The sequence below is a fragment of the Maylandia zebra genome, linkage group LG11, assembly GCF_041146795.1.
Source record: "Maylandia zebra isolate NMK-2024a linkage group LG11, Mzebra_GT3a, whole genome shotgun sequence".
Classification (NCBI taxonomy): domain Eukaryota; kingdom Metazoa; phylum Chordata; class Actinopteri; order Cichliformes; family Cichlidae; genus Maylandia; species Maylandia zebra.
The window spans coordinates 19,806,054-19,827,013 of NC_135177.1; the positions used below are offsets into that span (position 1 = coordinate 19,806,054).

The window sequence follows — 20,960 nt, forward strand, 5'->3', positions numbered from 1 at the left end:
AAAAGTTATTTTTCAGGACTATTTAAAAATGACAAGAACGTCACTGCAAGCAAAAATGAGGGGTGCCTTGAGATTTTAGAAAGTACTGTAGAATAACAGATTACTTCACATGTGAAACAAAGCGAGGAAACAGAACTCCAGATTGCATTAGACCTATATCGGCCATTTTGTAGTATCACCTCTTTAAAGTTAGGTCCACGAAAACTTCCTGATGCTGTATCTCATGATCCCCAATGTTGGGGATACCATAGCAGTCCACACTGCACTGAATATTGGCTGAAATCAAATTACTGTTAAGACATCTGTCATCAAGCTGTGCTTCTTATTTGTGTGTGACAGTTTTAAACCCCCTGGATACTTCATTGTTTTTCTGGTTAAATAAAGCTGGCTGATTGGTGTTGTTGAAATGACTAAACACATGTGCAATTGTGAGTTTCATTTTTGGGTTTCTCTATCAAATGGCAGACATTTTTCATTAAGCACAAAATCATAGACACACATTATTTGCTATGTCGAATCATTTATTCCAGCTTCAGGATGGTGCAAAGCCAAATTTGGATCTGGAGCTACCAAAAAAGAAGTGGCTTTCTGTCCATTTCTGCCATCATGCAGAGGCAAGTGAGCACAACCAGCAGGTCCTTGTGAAGCTTTCTAGGTGCAGTGGTCATTATCACCTTCTTCAGGAAGTCTGGATTATTGTAGTCCATTTCCTGTGTGCTGTGTTCACTTGGCCTTTCCGTTAGGATCCCGTAGGTGTTCACAATGAACTCAGTAAAAGGAGGGTGAAGTGCTTCTTTATACCCACGCTGGCTCAGCCTTTCCACGAGCTCTGCATGCCTCTGAGTGAGATGAAGCTGATAGCCTTGGTCCACCTTCCCTGTCAGTGGATGTGTGCTAACCTGTAATGAGTAAATAAAAGGTGAATATGAGCACTGCCATATTAAACAGGAAACTCCTCAACAGACACATTTGTACTAATTAAATTGAGCTCCTCATTATATCATTGTGATAATTCTTACCTCTATGATCTTGTTTGGTATATTGGCCATTATGAAACCATAGAGCCTCGTGTGACCCTGGAAGATGTAGGAGAGAATTCTCCTATCCAGCTGATAGCAAATCTCTCCAAGAAGCCTGTTTGGGGCTGAAGATAGATAATAAAAATGAATTATTCCTTTCTTAGAGTGTCAACAGTGCAATTACAGCTCAAACATTTTCTACATTTGAAGTAACAATCACCCTTGCTGTCAAGAAGAACATCAGTTCTGCGGCTGTGACGCTCAGCTGTCTCATCTGCGTCTGTATGCAGAGAGCTTTGGATGAAAGACTTGAAGTCGATGGGAGACGAAGATCGATGTTCCCATTTGGGTTTGGTTTGTTGCAAGTCTTTTCTGAATTGTTTCTCATCAAAGGTGCGCTGCCACTGAGTTAATGGTTCTGTTCCTGAGATGGAGCAAACTGATAAAAAACAACGGCCTTGTTATTCGTCATTAATAACAAGCAGAAAATCAGAGGTATGTGCACAGTGAAAGTTGTCTAATAAACCAGTGATTATTGCAAAAGCTTTTCTTTGATTGTAACTCCAGAGTGGAGGCGTAACCCCATCACACTTGTTTCAGTCCTTCTGAGCTGGTTGACCCCATGGCATAGACCTGATTTTAAAGTATGGATTAACCGAAGGATTAGAGAGTGTGTGTCTGTAATGACATTCCCCCCAAAATGTCCCATTTTATAACCCAATTTGACTTAAATTACCCCTTTTATCTCTCTAGTACTTTATATTATCGTACTGTATTTGAACCACTCTTTTTTTAACCACAGATGCCTGAAAAGCATGTTGCTCGTAATATGCAGGATAACAAATACGCCTCTATAAATTAAATTAAATAAAAGCAATTGTCATTATGCTGCACATGCATTTACCAAGGATCTATTGTTGCCCTCGCTAGCCTTTGTACGCTTCAAAGAACGGGGCAATGCCATTCAAACAATTAACTTGAAAATACTTTAATGTACACTGAAAATAATATTTATTAGTCATTAATACAGAGAGATTGAGGACAAAGTGATTGGACCCAGGCTATTTTTCTTTAAAATAGCCTGGGTCCATTTATTCTACTACGAAGTGTTGTTTTTTAAAATGCTGGATCTACATATTAAGGACGATTAATAAAATACAGAAAAAATATATTTATAAATGCTTACACTTTACTATACATCACGTAGACATAACATTACTTGTTTAAAGTAAAAAATATAGATTTCTAAGCAAAGCCAGTCAGAAGTCAACACTGATGCCACCACCTGGTGGCAAAGAAAACCACAATACCTGTTAATTCCTCCAGAGTGTCTTTGTTGAAGCTCTCCATCCTAGCTCTGAGGTCTATGTTTTCTTTGACCACACTTAATATCGACTTCAGCTGATCATTGTCCTGCCTGAGCTGGTCATTTTTTAACCGCAAGGCCACAGCAGTTTGCTCCAGATTCATTGGAGGGTCTTAGTTTCACAGCTAAGCCGCAAACTGCCCCCAAAACAAAACTGTATCAATTCAAATGACAACAGAACTCTGGCAGCAGTTGACTTTGACAGGATTCTTTTAGTTCAATGAAAACAGAGAAAGAGAGAGAGAGAAAGAGAGAGAGAAAGAGAGAGCGCATCAAGATTTTAAGTTTCCTCGATACATGAAGGAATGACCATTAATTCATCACTTTTTAAAAGGTTTCATCATTGGATTAATCTTGCCTAGCTGTCATGGAGTCGCATACATTTATATTTAGGTTTGGCTGCAGTTACGGTTTCATCTACTGCACATTTTAGCCCTTATTTCTGCTGGTTTTTTTTAGGTTAAGCATTAAAGATTCACTTTTGATCCCAGCAAACAAAAATTTGACAAAACAATCCCAAAGTCCACATGCTAATGAGACTAGATATCAACAAAGCACTCTTCTGGCTAATTAAAACTCCTCCTGGTAAAAAAAAACAAACAAAAAAAACCCACCAAAACAAAAAGAAAAAACCTTGGGATCATTTTGGCAAACCTTTGTCCTTTTTAATGGTTTTGTTTGGCATAGGATACAATTTTCTAAACCAAAATACAAGTTTTGTACATATACTGCAGAAAACTGTAGCAATCTCTAAGCTGGAGGCTATGTGGTCCTACTTACACTACATAGCATCATACAAAAACTACATTTACTGGGTGAAGCAAAAGCAATCTTCAACTATGTAACGAATACACACTACAAAGCAAAGCAAAAATCAACATTATCAGAATTCGCTTCTGTGTTTGAACAGAAAACAGTTTTGATTGTCGCTCCCTTTGCTCAGCCTCCTCTGGCTCTGCCAATGATGGCGAGAATGTAGAGGAAGATGTTGATGATGTCTGTGTACAGGTTTAGAGCAGCAAAGACGTATTCCTCGGGACTCAGGGCCAGTTCCTTGTTGCCAAGAAGCATCTGAGTGTCCACAGCCAAGAACTGCAACACACAAATTTAATACAGTCAAAGATTTTCACCAATAAATAACAGGAAAAAAAAGAAGAAAAAAAAAGTAAAATTTATATATAAAGATCTGACTTCTGTTCATGTGTGGTGCAACATTAGTTCCAGTTTCCGTTATCCAAATTACAGTTAGCGCCACTATCAAGCTACGGAGATAGGTTGGTTTCATTTTGCTTGTCCAGATGAACATTCAAATAACCTTTAAAGCTTCAATAATGTGTCTCTGCGAAACCACCACTCTGTTATTCACTTTCACTTTATTCCCTTTCCGACCAGACTCAACATGCCATTCGTTTAAATGTACACTCACCAGTCACTTCACTGGGTATACTGGTTTAACTGCTTGTTAAAGCAAATATCTAATTAGCCAATAACAAGGCAGGAATATGTAGCTACAGCTAAAATGAGCACCAGAATGGGTGGAACCTTGGCAGATAGGCTACAGCAGCAGAAGACCACACCGGGTGCAAGGTCAGAATTTGGTGTAAATTATAAAAAAGCATGGATCCATCCTGCCATGTAGAATTAGAGTTCTGAGAGCAAAACGGGATCTAGCCTGGTACAGCTAACAGTGTCTGGTGAGTGTAGTCCTTTAATTATTAAAAAGCTGTTCTGTGATGGTAATGTTTCTGAAAACAAACACTGCTGTCACACCGAATGTTTACATCTTTAATGCTGCCTGGGGTGCTGTGGCAAGTCTGGGTTGAAGACAGGTGTTTCTTAAAGTCTGTCTTGTTCATTTCTTTCTTCCTTATTTTCTGTGACTGTCTGCTCCTTCTTATAACCACTGACCAGACTTCTGTGAAAAGCATCTGTATGAAATCCAGCCACAAGGTACACGAATAAACCCTGAACTCTAAAGAAAGACCCTAAACAAATGTCAGCTGATTACTGTTGTTTTGATGTGTGACCAATTTAGATTAGGTTACAGCATCACAAAATAAAAGCACCAACACAAAATTTCGCACAAATCCGACCTAGCAGTAGTGACAAGTTTGTTTAAGGACTTACACAGGTGAAGAGTAATGCTCCCAGTCCAGCATAGACAATATGCAGGATTTTGTCACGGATGAAGATGCAGAGGAAGCCAAAGACAATCAAGACAATTAAACAGACGAAAAGTACCCCGTAACAGGAAGTAAAGTCATACTTGGTCTGTTGGAAGAAGAAAAACCTATGATTATTTACATATTGAAGAATGATTAACGCACTCGACATGTAGACCAGAGGCAGAGATCTACAGGTACAAACCTGCAGAGAGAAGATGACCACCGTGAAGCACACAATTGCTGTGATGCCCACAGCCATGATCACCGAATCGGTTTCATGGAAGCTGGCGATCATTCCCACCATGTAGGACATACTTAGAGTCAAAATGGACTGTAAAGAAGACAAGCACAGTACATCAGCGGGCAGATAAATCACAGATGATTTTACAGTTACACAACTTTTTACTGTAAACCTCAAGTACAAAATGTCAACACTTTAGGACAAAAGCTGCCCGACCCCTCGACTTCTTATAAATTAACCAACTCAGTTTTTGAAAGAAGGAGTTACATAAGTGCAAGTAGGATTTCCTTCCCCAAAATCTACACAGTGACGAAAACACCCCCTGGCTTACCAGTGCAACCAGGTTCCAAGGGTGTCTACGACGAACATTTCCACAGCAGCTGATCACGCAAATGGACACAAAGAACACAATGTAGGACACCAAATATGTCCACATGTTCGCCGCTACAAACACCTTGACCTGTTCCACAAAGGTGAAAACAGCCACGAATGCGAATGTCACCATGAGCTGAGCGGTTAACACCAAGAATACCTGTAGGGAAAAGTGAACACACATTTGTAAATAATAAACAAGGTAAATATCTTGTTTGTACTGAAGTATCTGTTTGACCCTACCAAGTAGGAAATATTAGTTTTAGTCATTTGTTTCAGCTTTAAGTAACATAACCCTGCTGATTATTTCAAAGATACTTGATGAAAATATTACAAATATATGTGGCTCAAAATAACCGAAGCATCTTCTTACCTTTCGTATAAACGCTCGTCGTATGGTCTTGTTATCCAATCCAAAATCAAACTCTTGATTCTCATGAAAAGCTGGTGGATCCTCATTATGGAAAACTTCTCCTGCAATGGCAATGACAAACTGAGAACAAAGTTAAAAGAAAAAAAAAAGTGGCAGTGTTTCAAACACCCACCTGCGATATTTTCATTAAAGCCATATGCTGGTGGAGGATATGCAGGATATGATGGGTTGGCGAATCCTGACTGTCCTTGGTTGGGGTTCACGGCCATTCCGAAATCTCCCGGGACACCGGGTGCAAACGCAGTCGGTGGAGGGAAGGGATGGACACCAGCACCAGGTACGTGGCCCTCGAGCGTACTTGGACCCGGCACGTTCGTGCCAAAGGCAACGGGAAATGCTGGCTGCCCGGGGAGAGGTGGCTGAGATGCTCCCACCACCACGGGAGTGTATTCAGTCTTCTCGGTAGTCATCTCCGCCTTAGATCAGGAGCAGATACCGTCCGGTGCGCAGGGATACGAGATAACCTCTGAAAAGCATAAAATACAAAGAAGAACAACAAATATGCTACTTGACAGATAATGTTGGCAGCGAGTATACACATACACACGCAGCGATACAGAAGTCACGTGGAAGCGGTTACTTCCGGTACCTATTGTTTTCCCACAAACACCGATATCTCAATTAAAACAAGCGTTTTGTAACCACTGTACATATTGTCAGTGCTTCTGCCGCTAGCACGAGTCCACATGTGGAGCTCACTTGACACCAGGGTCGAAAAAAAAAAGAAAAGAATCGGCACCGTTTGAAACATCCCGAGAATCGCGAGGTTTACAGGATAAAAGAAATAGGCCACAAATCTGACTTTCATCCACGAAACCACCCTTTAGCTCACGTATTCTGCCCTCTGAATTAAAATAAGACATGGGAATACATGTCATATTTCTGACAAAGAACGAATTAGCATGTGAGTTTTTTTTCTGTTAAATTGATTAACATAATATAGACATGTTTTTCTAAAAAAAAAAAAAAAAGGCAGGCGAAAGGAAGCAGAGATCAACAGTTATGATAGCTGAAGTCTCTAAATGCTACTCACAGTGCTGGGAAGAAACGTTTCAGTTCCAAATGGCTTCCCTTTGAATCATTTGTGGGTGTCGTTTTGCAGGTTTTTTGAATTTTAAGGCACTGTGATTGCTAAAGAACGACTTCCTCTTAACGCGCTCGACAGACGGAATGCGTTCACGAAACATGGGAGAAATGGGACAGGTGATACCGATGTTCTCACCGCAATGATTTGCGAGCTTTTTCTTTCCGTAAAGATAGAAAGTTTTCTGATAGGACACTGGCTATATATATATATATATATTTTTTTTTTTTTTTTTTTTTTAAATACGTCACATAAACACCAAAACTCGATATCAACTAAGCCATGTTTAAATTTATTTTAAATGAGTTACTTTGACCGACGTCAGGTCATGTTCGCTTAACTTTCACGTGATTAACCAGCATTTTTGTAAGAGAAGATTTCGCCCCCTATGTCATTGGTATAATTTTGATATGGCTTGAATGCGTCAGGCCTGGCAGTGCCGCTGGCCTTCAGCTCCGCCCAACGTGTGAGTAAAATTGAAAGTAATGTGCTCGATGTGAGACAGGCGTTCGTGGGAAAACATAACCACAGAGCTCAAGGTGTCACGACTCAATGGTGTGCAATACTCACATTAACCAGCAGGTGTCAGGAGGCAGCAGCTTTGGTAAGAAAAACCGAGAGATATTAGAGAAAAATCGTTTATTAGATCTGACACAGAACCTGACCTATAAGCGGTTCCATCTGCTGTTCACTGAAGCCTCATCAAAAATGGTCTCAGAGGAAGGTGGCTGTCAAGACGCCATTCTTAAGGATTGTCAGCCCTGAACATGAGTGAGGACACATTTTATGGAGTGATGAATCCAAAGGTGAAGGTTTTGGGTTCAAATCATCATCGGTATGAATGGAAGAGGTCAGGAGAGAGAGATAACAGCGAGTGTTTACAGCTATCCCTAAAACACAGTCATCTTGATGGAGAACAGAGCAAAAGGCAGCCAACATCCAAAGAACAGCTTTAAACGTCCTTTTAGAAACCTGGAGAATCTTCTTTCATACTGCCAAACAATTAAACAAGAACACAGAAACAGTTGAAGGTAAATTTTGATTTATTTCCCAAATAAAATATCTGTATAGTTGAGTCATGCATTACAAGGTCAACAGCTGTTGCTCTTGCATCAGAAAACCTTTAATGTCAAAAGACATAAAATGTGATCAATTTTAAAAACAGCCTCTCAGTTATCAAATTAGTCAAGTATCAAAAGTGACATTAAAGAGCTATTAATCTATTAGACAACATAAAAACAACAGAACAGTATAGAAAAAAAGAAACACTTTAAAGTTACTGCTACCTTTCCACTCATCATTTGTTCTTTATACAGACGACAGCTTTGCAAAGCCTAGCGTTCACATCCATCATATGCTCTTGATCATGAGAAATGCAGCAGCACACATGGACATGTTCCACAGTAGACTTTTATACTAACATATGAAAACAAAGGGTTTATTGCTGTAAGGCTCCATAATAAATACATAAATAGCATAATTTAAACACACGATGAAACATTTTATGAAAATGAAAGATTCACATTCAACAGCGTTTCTTCCCTTTAGCTGAACATACTTGAGTGATTAAAAGGGAAGACGCGCGAGTGCTTTTACCAGCTTCAGCTGTCACCAGAGCATTTTGTCTTATGTACCGCAGAAAAAAATACTTTTTAAAAGGGATTTCTTTTCCCAAGGGTCTCTAATCTACCTCACTCCAAACAATAATATATATGTGTATATATATATAAAAAGTCTTAATAAACACTGACGTTTCCATCAGTGCCTGGATAGCTTTGTGAAACAAAAAGAAAAAAAATGGTCCGAAACTATTTCAATACTGAGAACTGCATGAAGGTGTAACATACTGTCGCCAGGTGTTATCGCTGATTTTTAAATTAGCGTGGAAGAAATCTGATCATAAGACATGAATGCACTTTGGACTTACCCCTGCAACATATATACAAAACTCAGCAACAGCTGTCTTGATGTCCAGTGAGTCAACTTCAGTTAACCTGACAAATTTTTTACTGCTGAATAAATATTAAATATTCATTTATATCCAATACTGATCTCACTTGAATAAAATATACATTCCTCACTTGTCTCAACATTGTCTTCTCGCTCTTTGGTAGAGGTTCTGCTTAGTTAAAACCTGGAAGTGACAACCTTTCTTTTCTTTTTAAATCAGCCTCAATCTGTCTGCATCTCCTCCCTTCACCCTCTTCGTGGAAAGAGCTCACCTCCCCTTCTTTTCTTTCTGTAAGGTAGTCTTAAAGGTTTTACTGCATGCGATCTGTCTGGAGCTGCTGAGGCTGATACTGACTGAAGGCCGCAGCAGCTGCTGCTGCTCCTGGGGTGGCAGCGGTGGCAAGCGGCTGCTGGACAGCGTACCCATACCCCGCTGTAGTCATGTAGCTCGTCGGTGCTGGTGAAGCTGCGTACGGATACTGCTCATAGGCAGCAGCTGCAGCAGCAGCAGTCGCAGCAGCTGCAGAGTACTGGGCATAAGCTGCTCCAGTATAGTCAAGGTATGGGGAAGTGGCAGCGGCAGCTGTTGCTGTAGCTGCAGACGGTTGTACATGAGGGATCACCACGCTGGGTTGGACAAAGGCTTGAGGGAAGACATAATGAGCTGGGATCCTGTAGGACACAAAGATGCACAGGGTCAGAACAGAGCCACAGTCAGTCATCTTTCCAACGCTGGAAAACTGAAAAGCAGGTGCCAAATATGTCAGTCCAGTCCTCAGAACACAGCAAATCCATTCATTAACGGAAAAAATAAAAACCCTACCTAGAAATGAAACGTTAAAAAGCAGCAAAAACCACAAAGAAACACAAGCGTAGCTTTAAATTTCAAAAAGCACCCGAATCTGAAACACAGTGAGGCATTAAAAGAAGACATAGCCAAGCTCTGCACCCCAACGCTTCACTGAAAACCATATTTGACAAAATGCGAGCTTATCGCAAAAACACAACATATCAGTTCGAGAAATGGACATGGTTCTGCCCACATACTGCAACACCAACACCACACATACAAGCATGCCCACACATGTTAATAGGTCCTTAAACGCAAAAGAAAAAGAAAAAAATGACTGTTTTGCACGTAGCTGTTAAAGTAACCATACAGCATCTTATCAAAAGTAGGTGCTTAGCTGTATCATGTTGTGCAGATGGCTGTTTGAAAAATAAATAAACAAGACTGTGTAATAAAGGGACATCTCCATTTGATGATGATGGAAACATACAACCTTTGTATCTGGGTAAACTTGCCTCCACTTTAAACTTCTGTCAGAGTCACGCTAACCAAATACACCGAGGAGCAGGTGTAAAGTATATTTATCCACTGACACGTGCACCTCTTCTACCCTTCCAGACATACCACCACCCCGCGCAAATACACACGCACGGCCAACTTGAGTGACAAGGGAGGCTGGCTGCATGCTATTTTTGCTCCTCTTGTCATCGCAAAAGGACAAGCTGATCTTCTCCTTCAGTGACACATGGCAGAGCTCTCCTCAACAACTGCCTACACCTCACTACGATCAGACTGAAGGTGTCCCCACTGATAAGTGAAAATGGGAGGCGAAACAAAGGCTAACTCTTTTGTCTTATAGAGGCACATCGATTCCAGAAAACTCCCAATGCTTATTTTTGAGCGTGACCCGTCTAATTACTTTAACAGCTTTCAACTTGACAAGACAGAAGCCATCACGCTGGTATCCTCGCTTTGTGACGCAACTTGGTTTTACTACAAAGTGTTTAAATGCTGTAAAGGTCACAGCTGACTTTAAGTGTGACTACTGAAAGGAGGGCATGGAGGTTTTGTCGTCCTGCAAGTGGAGAGCTAAATAAAGGTGCATTGTAAATCACCAGGGCACATGGGTAATCCCCAGCACATAACCAAAACGCCTCATGGGCGCATGGCTCGTCCCACCTGTCGTCCGCAGCCGAGCGGCTCCGTCTCTGCCATACATTATTAACAGCGCTGCTGAGTGACTCCCTTTTTTCCATCTGAATTTGAGAGGCCATGCGGATCACTGTAGCCAACAGCTGCTGCCTAAGAGATGAGCTAAGAGCTCTTGTCTTCACCCTATATTGCAGGGACTATATGAGCACACCTAAACTCATGTGTCACAGCTAAAATAATGAATTCATAACGCTAAAATTTCAGCAGAGTGATCCAGCTTTAATTTGAAACCTTTTTGTTAAAAAAATAACTTACTTCACCAAAGCACAGCCTTTCTGCAAAGAGGGAGGCAATCGAACACACTCATACACACCACTTGAGTGATGGCAAAAAAAACCCACTGAATATTTGTGACTGATCAGAAAGAAAATGTTCAGTATATGTACCTGTAGATGTAAGCTACAAATGAAAGCAGTAGGTTAATTGAAAAAAAAAAAAAAAAAAACCCAATAAAAAAAACAAAAAAACAAAACAAAACACAGCATCATGGGTAAGGAAACAGAAAATGAACTCCCACATGCAAGCCAGTGTTTGTTTTGTTGCCGGGGATTGAATTTGAAATTAACACACTGAGTGATCGTCAACCCCAACCCCTTTTGACAACAAAACACAGTGAACTTCATGTTAACCAGAAACCAGGAATAAATAAATAAAAACACAGGCTAAAGCACAATCATTAAAACGGGAAAAAGAATCAACACCCCATCGCAGAGTTATAACTCCCTATGATGACTGGAAAAGTCTGTATGAAAAAATCCCCTTCTGAACGCCCCACACCCCCCACTGCAAGTAGAAGTAAGCACACAGTTAAGCTGAACGCCACATCATACTGAAAACAAGGCACACACCAATCTATGTACTATGGAAAACTGAAAAAAAAAAAATCATCAAAGAAAACAACAACAGGAGAAGATTTCCATGCATCTAGTCACCATTTCTGTTCGTTTGTGTATGTCAGAGTATACAGGTAACACTTTAGCGCTCTGCCCAATGCAGACTCAGCTATTCCTCAAATCATCATGTCACTTCATCAGCTATTTTAACCGTTACCGACCCTGTCAGATCAGAGAGAAATAGACAACATGAAGACAAGTCCTGCAGTGGCTGGGGACAAACGCTCACTTCCTTCACAATCAACCTCAAGCAGAGGGGCACACATGTACACTCACATGTCATCAGTCAGGGTGAAACAGATGGAGGCAATAATAAATACACGTTTAAAACAATAATAATGAAAAAAATATAGTCAAGGGCATTTCTAATAGAGACAGATTTTTGTGACAGAAACAAAATGTAGCTTCACATACCCGTAAGGTCTCTGGATGAATGCTGGATGGATCTGAGGCACACCAAATGCAAAGCCTGGAGTTGATACAGACCATTGTGAAACATTTGTTTAAAATCTTTAAAATAAAAATAACCCAGGAAGAAAAATACCTACAAGTTTTCTTAGATTTGTTTCCATAAACTTTAATTAGCTTAATTTAGTTTAGTTCTTTTTATATTCGATTGTAAAAGAAAATAAAAACAAAACTGAGGTCCAGTCCCTCACCTGGCTGAATGACCCTGGGTTTGGCCCCAAGATACGCCAGGTTCACATTGGCTTTCCTTCCATCTATTATGGGGTTGGGGTCCTTGCAGGCTCGGTCGGCAGAGGCCCGGTCTGCCATGGTCACCTAAATTAGGACAACGCGTTTTCCATGAGATTATACTCCTGCACGCGAAACAGCGCATTCTACTTGACTTGTTCAGCTGACCGAATCGTTATATAATTACAAGATTTACTTACGAATCCATAACCTCTGGATTTGCCCGTCTGCCGGTCAGTGATAACAACGGCCTCTTCGATTTCTCCAAACACCTCGAAGTATTTTCTCAGACTTGAGTCGGTTGTGTGATAAGGAAGACCTCCCACAAAGATCTTGGTGAAGGTGGTGTCTTTCTGTGCCGCGTGCATTGTGTGAAAGCTGTGTTTCAAAATGATTTCCGGGGAGTTTTAAAAGTTAGATAAAGGAAAGAGGAGCGTTCAGTGTGCGGACAGGAGGCCCCCCGAAAGTGTGACTGTGCGTCTGAAAGAGGAGGAAGACACCTGTTTGTTGTGTGTGTGCTTCCCAGTTGTCAGTGTGCGTGACACGGATCCTTAACTCCACCCAGATCCAGACCACCACACCGTGTTCAGGCTCCCTACTGTCGCACAACTGCTGAAACTGTCACAAGGGCACGCAGCGTAGAGCTGAATAAAGTTACTCAGTTACTTCGACCATGTATGTTCATATATAAGTTAGGGTTGACTGGGAAATAATAGCATGTTAGGAATGTCAGTTCTCCCCGGAAACTCGTGCAGTCCGTGGGTGCACAGCACTTGCTGGGGTGTAATTTAATAAGTTCATAATGAAAGTGCAAAAAAAAAAGCTGAAAATCTTGCTCAAATAATGTATTCTTTACTATCGTCTTAGTTTACTGTAGTATAAGCTGTTTTTTTGTGTTTTTTTTTTCCCTATAGCACCTCCTCCTATTGGAAATAAACAGAATCAATCATCAATATCCGGATATAATAGACACTTTTAAAAATAGTTTGTTTTTTGTTTGTTTGGGGAACAATTTGGGGAAGTTACTTTACAGTTGTGGTTAGAAGTGAGCATGACCCGTCGTAATTTGGGGCTTTTAATAACTTCCATGAACTTTTTTTTTTTTCCAGGGTGGAGTTATTGCACAGCATACATCTTTAATGAAGAAAACAAGAATTGGGTGCACAAGTTTGAACTTCTTTTGGATTTTCTCTAATCCACACAGGGTAAAAAAAAAAAAATAAAAAAAAAAAAAAATAAAAAATAAAAAAAAAAATAAAAATATATATATATATATATATATATATATATATATATATACACACTCAAATAATTACATATGCTTACTTAAATCTTTTAATAACTTTTGTCTTTTAACTTTGCCAAGGCCCATGAAGTTTCAGATTTGAGAGAATCAAAAATAAATTCAAACTTGTGCGTCCAGTTTAAAATAGTTAAATATGTATGCTGTAAAAATCATTCCACCCTGGAAAAAGAACAGTTTAAACAAATCCTTAAAAGCCCCAAATTACCATGACACTCATGCCTGTGATGAGTGTATGTAAACAGACTACCATAACTGTAGGTTAAAAGCACCTCAAACATGACACCACTGGCTACAGACAGGCTGGAAAGATTTAAAACTATTAAAGGGCTTCATCATTTTAAGGGGGCAACGTACTTATTCCTGTTTCCAGGATGTTTATATTGTCCCTGGCGATATTTCACACATGCTGCACATCTTAAAGTAAAATGTGTTCTATTATAACATCATTTGAAAGTTTTTTTTTTTTAAAAACATGAGATTATTGTAAATTCATTACCCGTATGCTATCTTCTCCTGTACACCTTAGACATAGCATTCTTATTTAGATCTCAAAACAGTGCAGTTATATGAAAAAGAAAGTTTTCAAACAAAGTACACCCTCACTGCTTCCATAGTAATTAAGAGGGTAATTGATTAACTTGATTAACAGATCATTCACAGGTGTGTGTGAACAATCAGATGTGTGTTGACACAACGCCACGGTCTTAACCAGAGAGTGAGCAAATTCACCCCAAGGTCAGACCATGCAACACTCTGGGAAACTGCAAAAAACCAAAGAGCTACATCTCAGACTCTACAGGCCTCAGTTAGGATGTTAAATGTTAAAATTCATGGCAGTAAAATTAGAAATTAGGAAGAAGAATTCGGAAGGGTTGCCAGGAGAAAGCATCTTCTCTCTAAAAAGAACATGGCAGCACAGCTTATGTTTACAAAGTTGTAACTAAAGATACAACAAGACTTCGGGACACTAGTGTGTTCTTTTGAATAATGCTGTGTTTGGTCAAAATCAGTCACAGACTATTGGCGCAAACACATCATTCCCACCGTGAACAAGGGTGGTGGAGGAATGGTTATTTGGGTTTGTTTACAGCCACAGGACTTGGGCATCTTGCAGTCATTGAGTTGGCCATGAACTCCTTCTCATTACCAAAGTAATGTAGAGTCAATGTAGGTAGTTCTAAGAGCTACTGAATCATAGGGTGCATTTAGATTTTCACTGAACTGCATAGAGTCCTGTGAAAACTTTCTTTTTGCAAGGACGTAAATTGCTGTATACTGTTGCTGTTTCCTATTCCAAATATTAAAACTGCACTACATCCCAGCATAGGACGGAACTAAAAACACAAACTGCTGGCTAATCCTACATTATCACCAGACTTTTTTTAATTGAAAAAAAAAAGAAGTTAATATTAGACTACATTTTAATATATGTATATATATACATCCAGGAAACAGGTTTGTCAGCCTGAAGGTATCGCTACATTAGATAAATGCAGTGGTTAAAAGTAACTTCTTGTTTTTTCTTTTTTCCTGCATCTGAATCCTGAATTTCAAATTTACTTGCATATACTAGTTAGGTAAATACACTAGGTTAGCATGCATGAGCAGAATGAAGAGTCAACACATACACTGATTGTAAATGTTCTATTCTAGAACATTTTGTACCAATTAAACAATTCAAGATACATTATAAATACAATTCTGTACATTATAATAGTGTATGTTCAAATACATTTCTATTTACAACTCCTTTTTAGGGAGAGCAGCTTTGTTCTCTTCTTTAAAGTAAGGTTCTTGGGTTTCTTTCTTTTACTTGCAATTACAGCTTGAATATTTACCTATTTCTAGTCAGTTCCACAGTTCACTGCTTTGATAAAACACACGTTTGTAGGAAACTCTTCTTCATACCTAAGCTAATTTTCTCTAACCCGATGCTGTCCATCGCCCCTTTATTCAATCCTCCATGTGAAAAACTGAGTTATTGAGTACCTTTTAAGATGTAGCATCACTCATCAGTCTGTTAGCATGTAAAATGGAGATGGACATCCGCTAAAAAGGCATTCAATCAGTCAGTCAGCAAGGCAGGATGGCATTTTGAATACTTGTGGGTTTCAAAATATACATACAGGTTCTGATCCATACAGCTATGGTTATAACTACTGAGTATTTTGGGACTTATGTGCCTCTTTTTATAGAAACAGGGCAATAAGGCATCAGTATAACCAGCCTCAGACAAAACCTAGCTGCTTTGTACATCTAGTGTTGACACACAGTTCATCGGTTGCAAATATTTCATCAGTCCATCGTGGAAGACAGTCAACAAACTCTCCAAGAATCCTTTCCAGTGCAAGCATTCGAACACCAACAGTTTCGTGCTGGATGGATGGGGATTATTTCCTCCACAGTGTTACAGTACGTCAACAGCAACATTTCTAACTGCAACTCGGGTTTGCAGATTCGTCTTATGCTCAGGGTATGTGGCATTACTCCTAGAGATATGGCACTAAGCTTTAATTGGACACATCGATTTGTAGCAAATACGTCCACATACGCACATTAGAAAAATAACATGTAACTCATAACAGCAGATATGGAACCGAAGTTCTTTGGTTAGCCCTGATATTTCATATTGATGTAAATATCAATGTTTATTAACAGTAGTACATTCTTAATCTTCATATCCCAGATTACTCCATTATGAGCCTAGGGGGAGCTGGGGGGGGTGGGGGGGGTGGGGTGGCTGGAGTGCATTGCCTTACAAAAATACGGTAGTGTTCAGAACCAATGTAACAAAAAGTATGTGGGTAATATTGTATAAAGACTCCCAGATTAAAGTTTTCTATAAAAATATCACCATATAGAAAACTAAGATATGTGCATAGTGATTTTTTTTGTTGTTGTCAGTGAACAATAATTAGGATATACCTTCATTAAATGCACAGGTAAGATATGCTTTCAGACAGCACAGACTCCTTCAGCTCAGAGAATTGAGTGGTCAAAAAGATAATACGAAGGGAGGCCGAAGAGGATCTGAGGACCACGCTCAGATCCCTGCAACTCCCCGGAAAATGCGTCCTTCTTTGGGTCCTATCTGATCAGAGTCTGCGGTTCAGTGTCCATGGAGGGTGGTCCTCTGGTGAGACGAGATGGCTTCACAAACACGCCGTGGCCTGGGGGACAGCGGAAGTACACCCTGCCCTGGACTGTCCCATTGTGCTTACCTATAGGATGAGGCATAACTTATTAGAGGAGTTATGGCTCACTTCTAATCACTTTTAATGTAGACTTCTCTTACAAACACGTTTTACAAAACAAGTAAAATGTAAATAAAATCAGAATAAAAAAGACTTTTTAAGCCTTTCAGAAAAAAAAAGTCATTTTAAACTTGATGCCAGCAAAACATTTCCAGAAAGCGGTCTTTCAGGAAAAAAAATATGTGGATTAGGATCCGAAAGAAGAAGAAGATGAAGAAGAATCTGCACATGCAACTGCAGGGATCCTTAATAAAAAAAAGTGCAAAGTAGCACCTCTGCAGTCCAGACCTGCTACTCTCTCAGAGCATTTGACACATTGTGAAATGAAGGCTGGACTGTTGAGCAGCTGAAATCTTATATCAAGTATGGACATAAAACACATTTTGATGTCATGACTTTTTAAAAATGTGTTCCTGAGCTTTGTATTAAATGCTTCGTTCTACACGTCTGTCTGCTGCTGGCACTGTGTCCAGCAGGTTTGGATCACAATTGTTCAACAGTTTAATGTAATGGCCTATTTTCACTACAGAGACCTTTTGGCACGTTCTGCTCCGCTGTGCTTGGAAATCTATCTTGGTCTAGTGGATCACTGACAGGTGTCCTACTCTTTCTATCTGAAGCTCTTCTGCACCATTAAAGGATAAACCCTTTTTATTCTACCGGACCTGGGACCCATTTCTTCATTACCTAATCGCCTCTGCATTTTCCGGGATGATATATGAGTCAACAGTATGTATTGTGTTGCCTTTACTGGAATGTGATGTTTGTTTAGCTTCCTTTTTATTTTTTTTCTTCCTCTCTCAGTCAGGTTTAGTTCCCTGTAATTTATACACAGTTTGTATTACTACAGTATTTGCCTGCTTTGCAAAAAAAAAAAAAAAAAAAAAAAACCCCCACAAAACTTTGGCTTTTTTTTACTGGCATCAAAAGCAAAATGTGCAATTTTTATAGAATTTTATAGAATATAGAATGTATTTGTGCTTTTTTCTTTTAAATATAGGGATTTACTAATTTCTGTGTCCTGTTTTACTAACATTCACGCTGTGTTTCAGCTTTATTAGTAACAGGGTAGCACACAGAAAAAAACCCACATGTTATATGATACGTACAGTATATTAAGTGGAAACTGCCCTGGGGTCACAGATTTATTGCTGTTTGTCACAGTCTGACTCATTTTCTAAACTATGAGTCAGTCTGTGATGACTACAACACATCAAAACTAAGACACCTTTTCCCCCCCTGCTTTTCCTCTTGTATACCACTTGGGGGCAACAGAAACCCCCTCAAAAGTATGAGATCCCTTATGAGATTGATATGGAAAACTACGAAAGCTTGTTTCTGCTATTTAAAAAGAAATATTTTTTGCCATCCTCAAGGCAAACTTTTCAGGTTATTATCTCAAAATTTTGACGTATCTATCTAATGTACTAACTCGTTAGTTTTGACTTATCTCAGCCAATCAATACATTTTTAAGCACAACGTATAAACTGGATGCACAGACAGTTTCCTGTTTTGTACAGCCAGAAAACCCAAATCATCATTAGCATTCATGTGAAGTTTGTGTTCACCTGTTTGTTGTCTCCAAAACAGACCAAAGAGAAATACCAGTTGCTAAATGCTCCACTATGTTTATCCATTAGCCTTTAACAGAGCCTTTGAGATCTTTCCTGCTTGGCACTGAGTGCACAGGCCTTAAGTGTTTGGTTTTTTTTGCTTTTGTTTTCTTGTTTTGTTTCCTAGAAACAACAGCCTGCTGACACTAATGGACCAGTCAGAGTGGATTAACAATCCCACCACTAAAAGCAAACCTCGCTCTCCTGTAAGTCGCTCTTCTAATCCTCTAATAGACAGTCAACAGGGGGTTACAGCGATTTTGTTTCACCACATAGCCCCACATGTGCGTTAGCCGTGACTGACACCAGTATTTAAGGGATTAATAAATACTATATTTATATTGCTGTTAATAACTGCATAGCCTTAAAGACAACATGTATAAATTAATCATTAAGTTTTTGACTAAGGAATACAGGACATCAGATATATGGAACATTCAGACTGTTTAAACGAATCATTCTTTCCTGTAATAATTACTTTTCTTGGGGGTCTACAAACAGAAGTTTTAAATGGACTCACCCACTGCCATGTCCAGCTTCACACCAATCCAGATCCCCTTGGCAAACTCCACCCCTCCCACATAGTGGACCGTTCCTCTCCTCTTCCCCACCCACACCTGCTCACCAGGTGCCATCCAGTCAGGAAGCTGAGCAACAGGAGTGCTCTCATCCCCACTGGAGTCTCCAGAGGGCTCGGCGCTGCTGGGATTTGGACTGGGACAGGGACTTCCATGGGGCAGATCCCCTTGGGCTGGCTCCTGAATGGGAGGTTCTCCTCCTGCTCGCAGAGCTGGAGCTGAAGACGTGGCTGTAGGTAACGATGTGAGTAGAGATGGCGATTGTGGAGGTGGGACCGATGCAGCAAGATTTATTTGGGCTGGAGAGGCGGAGACTGGGGCTCTGACTGAAGTGCAAAACACTGTTGTGTTAGGGCAGGACACACCTACACTAACGGCGTTTTCATAATTAGGATATTTGCATATTGTCTTTTCGGGAAGAGATGTCTTAAGAATACCAGAGACATCAGAAGTGAGCTGATTGTCAGTGTCACGTGTTTCTACATCGACTGTTTTCTTCTGCTCGTTTGTACAAACCTCCAACCCCTCCTCCCCCCATCCCTGTGTAAAATGTTCCAAATCAGCTACACCAACGCTGTCATCAGCCCCTTTAAAGTCAGTAAACTCCTGGCTGGTACTGAGTACACAGTTGTTTGGTGAAGGGAATGACTGTGGCTTATCAGTGCAATTAGGAATACTGATAGGTGAGGAGGCTGAATGGATGAGCAGGTCCTGAACCCCATCTGCCGAAAGAGGTCGTGGCTGAGCATCACTCCCCGCAGAAACACTTTTGGTTCGGGTGCCGCCTCTTCCAACAGGGCAGCCAAGAGGGTCATGGGAATCTCTGGAGGTGCAGCTGATATGGTCAGAGCTCTCACTGGCACTGAAAGGCATGTCAGACAGCGTGGCATTGGAGGCACTGTGTGAAAAGTAACCACTAGTGCAACTGCTGTTCGTGGGGCTTCGCGACACCTCTCTCTCGCTGCTCCCACCTCCACAACGGCTCCCCTTCAAGTCAGAGCGAAACCCCTCCTGGCTCTCCAGAGTGGCGTTGTAGATCTCAAAGTTTGCAAAGTCCTCTGGGATGTAAGGCTGTAAGGTGCTTTGGTCCTGAGAGCCACGATTTAGACTTAGAGCCATGCGCACATCCGTCTCCTCGTCTTCAGAGTCCTGCCGATCAAAAGAAGAGCAGCGGGACAAAAGACACACCAGGTCTGATGTTAGTTACAGCACGTATAGCCTATGTGAAGACTATTTACAGAAAGAGACTGGAGACAATGAAAATGGTTGAATGTAATGATGGAACAGAGCATAATGTATGAATATTGTGACACTTTTTTCTTTGATCTTTGATAACTTTACTGGTGTTTGCTGCTTTAAATTTGCATTCACATGCTGCATGTCCTTTAACGTGACCCATCAAGTTAAACACCTATCAAACCACTCATTCTACACTTAGGTCCACGATTTGTTGGGCAAAGACATAATTTGTGTATTTCTGTAGACCGCCATTTAAATGAAACAATTAATATATGACTGAAGTGCCTGCTTCCAGCTTTAATTCAAAAGGTTTAACAAACGTCGGAATTACAGTTATTTGTATATACAGTCCTCTAAATTTTAAAATTATAAGAATTAAGCGGACAAACCAACATCATTTTAAATATGAGGATTCTTTTGAATACTTTTGCAGTCATTGAGGTTTGAAACCCATGGACATCACGAAATGCTTTCTCCCTTGAAATGCGCTGCTAGGTCTTTACTGCAGCCACCTCAGCTGCTGCTTGTTTGTGGGTCTCTCTGCCTTCTTTTTTGTATTTATTAATTGTAAAGCATGCTTTGTTTGGTTGAGATCAGGTGACTGATTTCATCATTAAAGAAACTCTTTCTTATGATCCATAAAGTCTGTTCATCTTGACATTTCTTCAGGGGAAGAAACGTTTTGTCACTCATCCAAGCTAGACTGGGATTGGATGACTGAGGATGCATCTTATACTTTCACCCTCCC

General features: G+C 40.2%; 4 protein-coding genes and 1 long non-coding RNA gene across 9 annotated transcripts in view; 1 reads left to right on the forward strand and 4 right to left on the reverse strand.

The window, feature by feature from the left end:
* Nucleotides 1-500: 500 nt before the first annotated feature.
* LOC101479572 (speriolin-like protein) lies at nucleotides 501-2,489 on the reverse strand. The gene is made up of 4 exons (XM_004541460.6): nucleotides 2,330-2,489; nucleotides 1,240-1,458; nucleotides 1,020-1,144; nucleotides 501-899 (listed from the first exon to the last, which is right to left on the reverse strand). The coding sequence occupies exons 1-4, from the start codon at nucleotides 2,487-2,489 to the stop codon at nucleotides 567-569; spliced, it is 837 nt and encodes a 278-aa protein (XP_004541517.1). The 3' UTR covers nucleotides 501-566.
* An 88-nt stretch (nucleotides 2,490-2,577) lies between these two features.
* grinab (glutamate receptor, ionotropic, N-methyl D-aspartate-associated protein 1b (glutamate binding)) lies at nucleotides 2,578-6,820 on the reverse strand. The gene is made up of 7 exons (XM_004541461.6): nucleotides 6,630-6,820; nucleotides 5,709-6,062; nucleotides 5,537-5,637; nucleotides 5,123-5,323; nucleotides 4,753-4,881; nucleotides 4,513-4,656; nucleotides 2,578-3,477 (listed from the first exon to the last, which is right to left on the reverse strand). The coding sequence occupies exons 2-7, from the start codon at nucleotides 6,004-6,006 to the stop codon at nucleotides 3,325-3,327; spliced, it is 1,026 nt and encodes a 341-aa protein (XP_004541518.1). The 5' UTR covers nucleotides 6,007-6,062; nucleotides 6,630-6,820; the 3' UTR covers nucleotides 2,578-3,324.
* An 885-nt stretch (nucleotides 6,821-7,705) lies between these two features.
* On the reverse strand, nucleotides 7,706-12,870 carry rbm24b (RNA binding motif protein 24b). Its single transcript, XM_012925110.5, has 4 exons — nucleotides 12,422-12,870; nucleotides 12,185-12,308; nucleotides 11,940-11,994; nucleotides 7,706-9,302 (listed from the first exon to the last, which is right to left on the reverse strand). Exons 1-4 carry the CDS (start codon nucleotides 12,587-12,589, stop codon nucleotides 8,942-8,944), a joined length of 708 nt encoding a protein of 235 aa, XP_012780564.1. The 5' UTR covers nucleotides 12,590-12,870; the 3' UTR covers nucleotides 7,706-8,941.
* A 2,287-nt stretch (nucleotides 12,871-15,157) lies between these two features.
* kif13a (kinesin family member 13A) overlaps nucleotides 15,158-20,960 on the reverse strand; it is a 39,115-nt gene continuing 33,312 nt past the window's right edge. For all 5 annotated transcript variants that reach the window (XM_012925108.5, XM_012925098.5, XM_012925090.5 and 2 more), the window contains 2 exons: nucleotides 18,916-20,122; nucleotides 15,158-16,748 (listed from right to left, as the gene is read on the reverse strand). In XM_012925108.5, the coding sequence (XP_012780562.2) occupies nucleotides 16,615-16,748; nucleotides 18,916-20,122 (1,341 nt within the window). In that variant the 3' untranslated portion in view covers nucleotides 15,158-16,614. The remainder of the gene's footprint in view (nucleotides 16,749-18,915; nucleotides 20,123-20,960) is intronic.
* LOC111501292 (uncharacterized) lies at nucleotides 17,331-18,975 on the forward strand. Its single transcript, XR_002721462.2, has 3 exons — nucleotides 17,331-17,510; nucleotides 18,523-18,601; nucleotides 18,897-18,975. It is a non-coding gene; the product is annotated as an uncharacterized LOC111501292 (long non-coding RNA).